The sequence below is a fragment of the Topomyia yanbarensis genome, chromosome 3, assembly GCF_030247195.1.
Source record: "Topomyia yanbarensis strain Yona2022 chromosome 3, ASM3024719v1, whole genome shotgun sequence".
Taxonomy (NCBI): Eukaryota; Metazoa; Arthropoda; class Insecta; order Diptera; family Culicidae; genus Topomyia; species Topomyia yanbarensis.
In genome coordinates this window covers 255,304,334-255,311,735 of record NC_080672.1, presented here as the reverse complement: position 1 = coordinate 255,311,735, position 7,402 = coordinate 255,304,334, and the positions used below count along the sequence as shown (strand labels likewise).

Sequence of the window (7,402 nt, the reverse complement as noted above, 5' to 3'; positions counted from 1 at the left end):
TGCGCTACGCCGGGTCAAATCCAATCGACCCCAAATTTTGTACAGTTGTTTGGGACCCCAAATGGAACCAAAAAAGTGCTGTGCTCAGTTGATTAGGTTATGATTACGTTTTTCCATATAACAATGCCCCACCCTAATATATAGTCTAGCTAAATATGGAGATGGTTGCTACACATTATGGACGTACGGCACGTAAGATTTTCAATCTGTAACCACTAATAATCCCGCAGGTGCAGAGTATTGTTGGGAATCACTTATTGAGACATTCACCGAAATGTACACGCCGTATTAACTGCTTACTAAACGCTGCTCTAAAGTTGCAGGCAAGTTTTTTGTGTAATTGTATTTGCATTTGTATTTGCTATTTGCAGTAGTAAAAAGCCTCGCATTTTGGTTTAAACGCAAAGACATTTTTTAAAACAGTATTTGATTGATAATTATAGCTCATTAAACCAATTTTATCAATTCTGTAATCTAAAAAGAAGTTTAGAATTTTACTGATGAATTTGGCACCACTTGCATCTGGTATACTCAACCTTCACAAAACGATGCATAACGATGCATTTTGGAACAACTTCTTTCGTCATTCAGCCGTTCGTTATGCAAATTTGCAACATTATGACAGATTGGCTAAGCGCGGCCGTTCCTTTCGATCAGGAAATTTTGAAAACATGTTTCTGATAATTTGATTACTAGAACATTTATTTATGTTAGTTGAAAGTACATTGTGGAAAAGCAAAGTCGCGCCAAAATCGTAGAATTAGAAATTCCGATCGTTAGTAGGTTCTGTTCACATCGTCCTTGTGGTAGATAACTACATCCTTGAACAGCATATTCTTAGTGTACCAGTAGGTGTGCTTGATTTCACGATCGAAGGGGAAGCCCATTGGCAGTTTGTCCTTATATCTGCGTCCATCGCACATAAATCGTTTGTCGAAATCGGTATCGCGCACAGTTTCGTCGCCTGTGTGTCGTGTGATAATGAAGTAGAGTTGCCTCTTAATTCCATCGATCTTGCCCTTCGGTAGGATCAGACGGTCTGGGAATCCACAGTGTGCTTCGGACATGTCCAGTAAGAATTCTTCACTTCCACCGAAGGCCGACATGATTTTCTTGTACAGTTCAACGTATGTTGTACGATCTTTAACGCTCCAGAAGAAATCCTTAGAGTTGCGAACGATGGTATTCTTACCCGTAACAAGATCAACGACGTGATGATCGATTTCTACAAAATCGTCCTTATAACGGTCCAAATCTATAAGTTTGTCGAACTTTGGTCCTATGAAGACACGTAACACACCTCTGTCAGTAGTTTCAGACAAAACATCCAAAGTGTAAGTGAAGGTTTTGTGGTTCAAACGCTTCGTGCGGCCCTTTACAGTAAAGTCAAAGTATTTACGAACTTCGGTCATTGGCACAACATTAGAAACATCTGAATCGAAGTATTCGAAGTAGGTCATCAGTTTGTCGACAACCACATCCTTGATGACGACTCCCTTGAAGTCAAGTTCTTCGAACTTATAATAAGGTAGGTAGCTCTTGAAGAGACGATAGACGTCCAACAAACGATCCCACATTTTGTAGAACATTGGATCACGTAGAGAAGTCTCGAAATGCATCAATACCGTTGGCCACGTCTTCTTTGTCATGAAATCCATTCCACTGAGAACAGTTCGGGACAACATTTCAATGAACCCAAATTTGCACTTAGTGTCGACCTTCTTGTCATCTTTCTTGTCATCTTTGTGCACGTCCATGCAGTTCAGCATTTTTCCAAGGAAGTCAATGCTGTCCCATCTGCGCAAGTCGATCTTTGTTCCATCATCCTTCAGATAGTAGCCGTCGTCAATCACTTTGCGCATTCTCATTTCCCAGTCCTTAATCCAGTCGACCTTATAGTAGTCGACATCTCTGATCATGTAATTATCGTCTCTGCTCTTGAAAGGAATGCCGTTCGCGTAGCTCAGTAACGAGAAATAACCATCCTTCAATGGGAACCGCCAGGTTAAGCCCATAATGCGACGCTTGTCATGTGAGAACCTTTCGAGATTGTACCTGGCCAACAGCTGATGGTGAATGTAAAGATATAGCTCTCCTCTGCGTTCCTTCAGGAAGTCGAACTTGTCATTGTCAAGGAAGAAAGGATAATCCATCTTGAAGTAGTAGTAGAATGAGTTAAGGCCAACATCTTCGTGGTAGTAGTCCAGATCTCTATAGTCGTGGAAATGACGATCCTTGTCCTTTTCCTTGTCTTTGTCCTTATCCTCCAAAGGATAGGTCATGGTGAAGTTCGAATAAACGACGTTGTATTTTCCATCGCCATAGAATCCAAACCTAGGATCGAACATCTTACGGTCGATGACTGACTTGATCAAATCGTTGTTGAAGAAGTAATACGGGTAGATTTCATGAATAGGTGGAAGGACAATTCCTCGGAGATCTTTACAGTGTAGGACAGTCAGCGTAACAGCGTAGATAAACATGCCTTCGTTAATATGTTCACGAACAAAGATAACATTCTTGTAGTAAGTGTCCCAGTCTCTCGAATTATACAGGAACTTAAACACTATCTTCGTCTGTTTCAGCATATACTTATTGTAGACGGTGAACACCTCGCCCTTGTCCAGGAACAAATCCTTCTTGTGCATATCGATGAATTCCTCGACGATGTCGTAGTCCTGTTGGTGAAAAAAGTGAATTTTCAATATTTAACATTGTCCGTCATTTTCAAAGCCTTAGGCCACGAAACTGATATCTTTCCAGATATTGGCATTACAAAACGATTCCGGATATTTTCGAAACATTGAGTTGTTTTATAGGAAAAATTAATTTAGATCAGTTATTGAAGAATAGTATTAATTAAAACTTTCCACACTTACATCATATTTGGATTTATCTTCTACACAGGTTTTGGTGTACGGCAAGTATTCCTCGTACTTCAGCGGCATGTGAATATTTCGCATAATTTCGAAGAAGAATTTTTGCTTCTTCAGAAATTCTTTGTCAGCTGCAAAATATCAATGGGGATTACTTCTTTAATTTGTTTCCAAAAACGTGTAGATTAGAACTCACCAACAAATTTATCATCACGTTTATCATCGTGTCTATCATCATCTGTGATCAATGATCCGCTGACCACAATGGCCAGGCAGACAGCGACCGCTGCTACGATCAACTTCATACTGGGAGACAACAGTTCTCTTCCAAGAGATGATGCGAACTGATTTGGGGACTCGCTGGGGGACTTTTATATACCAAGGAATATTTCCGCTATCACCTTCGTGAGTCCAAATTATCAAGTCGCAACAATGTATAGTGCAACATTACATTCGTACCTTGATAAAACGATCACCTGCAATAAAATAGGTCAATTTCCTGCACCGTTCATACATTGTAAAGGTAGTCATTTGTATTTTTAGTAATCGTTTTTCTCTAGAACATTATTTAATAAGATTCTTTCATGAGACGGTCTGATTTTTAGCTATTGGGACACTGTAAAAAAACGTTGGAATATATTTGACCATTGCGCTGATATTTGTAGTTTGTTCAACAATATATCTAGGGTCGCCATCCCTTCGGGTTTGACCCGGAGACTCCAGATTTCGGGAGCGATCTCCGGGCCTCCGGGTTTTACATCATTTTCTCCGGGTTTGGTGGGAAAAAGCATATCATTTTTTTTGAAATTGATTGATTCTTTACAAAATATTTAAAAGTCTAAGTTAACTATTACTCTGGTTCAGATATATTTTACCCGACTAATCTTTCGTTTCAAAGTGGCACAAATATTGCTGATTTCTTTCAATGAAGATGAAAAACAAATAAAATTTACTACAAATTGAGGAAAGTAATATTTCGCTATATGCTACAATTGAAATATTGCATTTCACTGTAAAAAAGTTATTTTGTTGCAATCTTACAGAATCACTTCACTGTTAGTGGTGCTTATCACCAACTGCACAAAGGTATGGAAGATTTGTTCTAATCCAACTGACTAGGTCTACATCAAACGAGTTCTTCCGGTGTTCTTGCTACTCCTGCAGCAACCTTTAACTGTTGGCTAGGGAGGTGAGTTTTCCCCCTTTGTTGCGACCTCTGGCAATGAATAACCGACACACATATAGCCCTGGCTCCTTTGCTCTCCTTTTCCTATTAGTTATGGAGGAGAGCAATGGTCGTTCGACTTATCCTCCACAGTGAGAGTGGCTGGTCCTTCTGTATTCTTGGCACTTAGTCGGGAAAATGAAATACTACACCAGATTAAATCGGTAAAACCGTTCTCAGACGTGGAAAATTTACAGCTTTACTTTAACGTAGTAATAAAAAGCGATTAAAGTGCTCTAAAATGCCAAACAATCGCTTTGATTCCAATTTCTGTCTCGTTCCACTTAAAATCCACCACCCCCAGAGCAGTGAAAATCTCCGGGTCAAAGCCTCTCCAGAGGTGGTAACCTTAAATATATCGTTTGCTGAAAAAGATTTTTCATGATCTATCCCTAATGGCATATTCGTTTTTGACAGTGCACTACACCGGTGTAGTCGGTGCTACACTCATTCAAACTTGGGTGGAATCAGTCTATCTCTTTCTTTGCACTACACCGGTGTAGCACCAAGAAAAAACGAAAACGCCATAAGAGATCTGTCCCATGCAACGATTTTATTTATGTTTTCAAAATATTCTACTCAATTGATGTTGTCAGTAGGTGAAATTTTGGATGGCTGCGTTCTCCAAAACTGTATGTCCGTCATGAAGTCGCTAAACAACGTGTCAGTAAAAAAAACAAATTTAAAGCGTCCTTGGTGGAACGTCGAACTCGTTCACTCGCTCAACTTACATTGGAAAAAGTTACAATATCATAAAACCAATGATAATAAACCATTTTTCGTCAATTGGAACAGGCTGGAGCCAAATGCAAATGGTGAGGACATTAACCTTACGCAACCCAACCTCCGAAATCCTTCCGCTTTCTGAGAGTTTGTAAATATCGGACAACGCTCTGTCGGTATTCTTTTTTTTATCATCAGATTGCGAATTTTACCTCTAAATAGACTCACTGTGAAATAATTTTGTCACATGAAAATATTCTCACACCGCATAAGATGTTCAGTTTGATTATTTGCTATCTCCCGTGCAGTTTAACGAAAGAATATTTATTTTTCTGCTTTAAAAATGTACACGAAAGTCTATCTACAGACAAAACGGGCAATATGAATTGCCAAATTCTTCGCAGCTCTCCACACCGGCCAGAAAAAGTGTTTCCAAAAATCAAAATTCTAATTTCTTAAACGTTAATCAGATATCAACTATATATTCCAATATAGGGGACGGGCCTAGCGTGGTCGGTAAATCGATTTCCTTGTACGCAGCTCACCTGGGCTCGATTCCCACCCCGCACATAGGGTTAGAGATTTTTCCAAAAGAGATTTCTCTATCCGGAATATAGGCGACTCAAATAATCAAAATTTTAAAAAAAAATGCAAAAAAATGTAAACAGTTCACACGACACATGTGAACGCCAAAAACAACTTGTGATGTCCCGGGAAGCAAACACAGAAGCTCTGGCTTGCTGACGAGAAAACAAAAACTAATTCTTGTCTTTTGATTAGGGCAATACGTCTGGCATTATGCAATATTGATTCCCAAAACAGAAAATTGAATTTATCCAATTTGTGCATTAAGGGCACAAGATCTAACTTAAATTATTTGCTTCCCACGTCATCACTCGGGACAAGCGAGTTGCTTTAGGCATTCACATGTGCCGTGTGAACTGTTTGGATTTTTTGTGTCTAACTACACACCTAGAAAAAATAGTGTAAATTTACGTCTCCTGACCCTGACATATACGAGCATCAAAAATGACTTAGTTTTACGTTTGATTTTAATTTTACGAGACGTTTAATTTTGTAAATCATGTAATTTTACTCCACATACAGTATTTGTTCTGAATGGTAGCTATGTCATTGCGCATGTAAAGTATATGTTTCATGTAAAATTAAACGGAACACGGTAATGTTCCGTCATTTCGTAAATTACGGTTTGTTGAATTGTGTCATGTTTGCATTTACGTCAACGATAAAATTCAGATTTTTTGGTGTGTAGTGCTAATTTTGGGTATTAGCTTAAATACATCGTTTAACTAGACACCCAGTTGATGCTAGTTACTGACGAGATGTATTCGAAACACAAAAATTCAACATAATTTAGGTTAGGTCTTGTGCCCTCATGCGCAAATTGGTTTAATCCAGTTTTCCCTTTTGGAAATTAGTATTGCGTAATGGTCTCTTACATATCGTACTTTTTGAGTGCACTGCAATTGTTTCGTTTCGGCAAGTACAGCTGATCAGATTAAGGGGTTAATAGGGTAATCTTTTATCAAAAATTGTTTTTGCGCACACTTTATGTTCCCTTATACTCTTAGATTTTATGTAGAAACCTAAGTATCCATCGGAACTTAACTTTTTCGCAAAAAACCATATAGCCAGTTGAGTTGAAAATGATTTTTTTCCAAGAGTGCGGTATTTATTCCTGGGATTAAGCGTTGCGTTCAGCCGACAGGTAAATGTTGGATGGTATACACAGATCACCAAATAATCCACCCAGTAGTAAGATAATAGGTTCCTCATAAAATTCATATTCATATTTTCTCGTGGCATCAGCGAGAGCAACTGTATTTTTGTTCCAAAAACTCTTGTGAAAATTTAACTTTTTTGCAAAATTTAACTTATACTGATCATGGGGTCGGTCAGAAAACATTGTTCTCACAAGTCTCCTATCTCAAGGCTCCACACGAGTCTAAGTCTATTGATGACATTTGGTCCTTAGACCAGCGACGACTGGGTGCTATTAGCCTTCTGCCGTTAGTAGCAGAATGAAAGTGTGCGAACGAATCTAGACATGAAAACACTACGGTCAAAAAGAATAGTTGATCGGAAAGTAACCCCAATGAGACTTTAATCTGACTAGTATTAAAGGCAAACGATGATCACGTGTAAATACGTACTGCAAATTTGCCGCGTCTACCCGTTGTTTTAGGCTAAGCACATTATCGTATTAAATTAGTTATTTAGTTTCTTGGCATTCTGCTTGCCAGTTGGAGAACGCCCGTTGAAGTTCTTTGACTCTGAAATGATTGTCGCAGATCAATTTAAGTACGTTGGGGGTAATTCTTGATTCAGAACTAAGTTGGTCAGCTAACATCGATTTCAGAATCAATGCACTCGGCCAATGTAGACGCGCTTTCGGCAAATCTTGGGAACTCAAACCCAAATACATTAAGTGGATCTACACAGCAATTCTTATAGCAATACTAGCATACGTGTGCCTTGTGTGGTGACAGAAGGGAGAAGTCACGACAATCCATTCAAAGTTAAAACATCTTCAGAGGATGGTCTTGATGGCGACGAC

At 38.9% G+C, this 7,402-nt stretch overlaps 1 protein-coding gene across 1 annotated transcript; it reads right to left on the bottom strand.

The window, feature by feature from the left end:
• Positions 1-684: 684 nt before the first annotated feature.
• On the bottom strand, positions 685-3,221 carry LOC131690005 (hexamerin-1.1-like). Its single transcript, XM_058975445.1, has 3 exons — positions 3,073-3,221; positions 2,880-3,007; positions 685-2,678 (listed from the first exon to the last, which is right to left on the bottom strand). Exons 1-3 carry the CDS (start codon positions 3,179-3,181, stop codon positions 777-779), a joined length of 2,139 nt encoding a protein of 712 aa, XP_058831428.1. The 5' UTR covers positions 3,182-3,221; the 3' UTR covers positions 685-776.
• Positions 3,222-7,402: the final 4,181 nt, after the last annotated feature.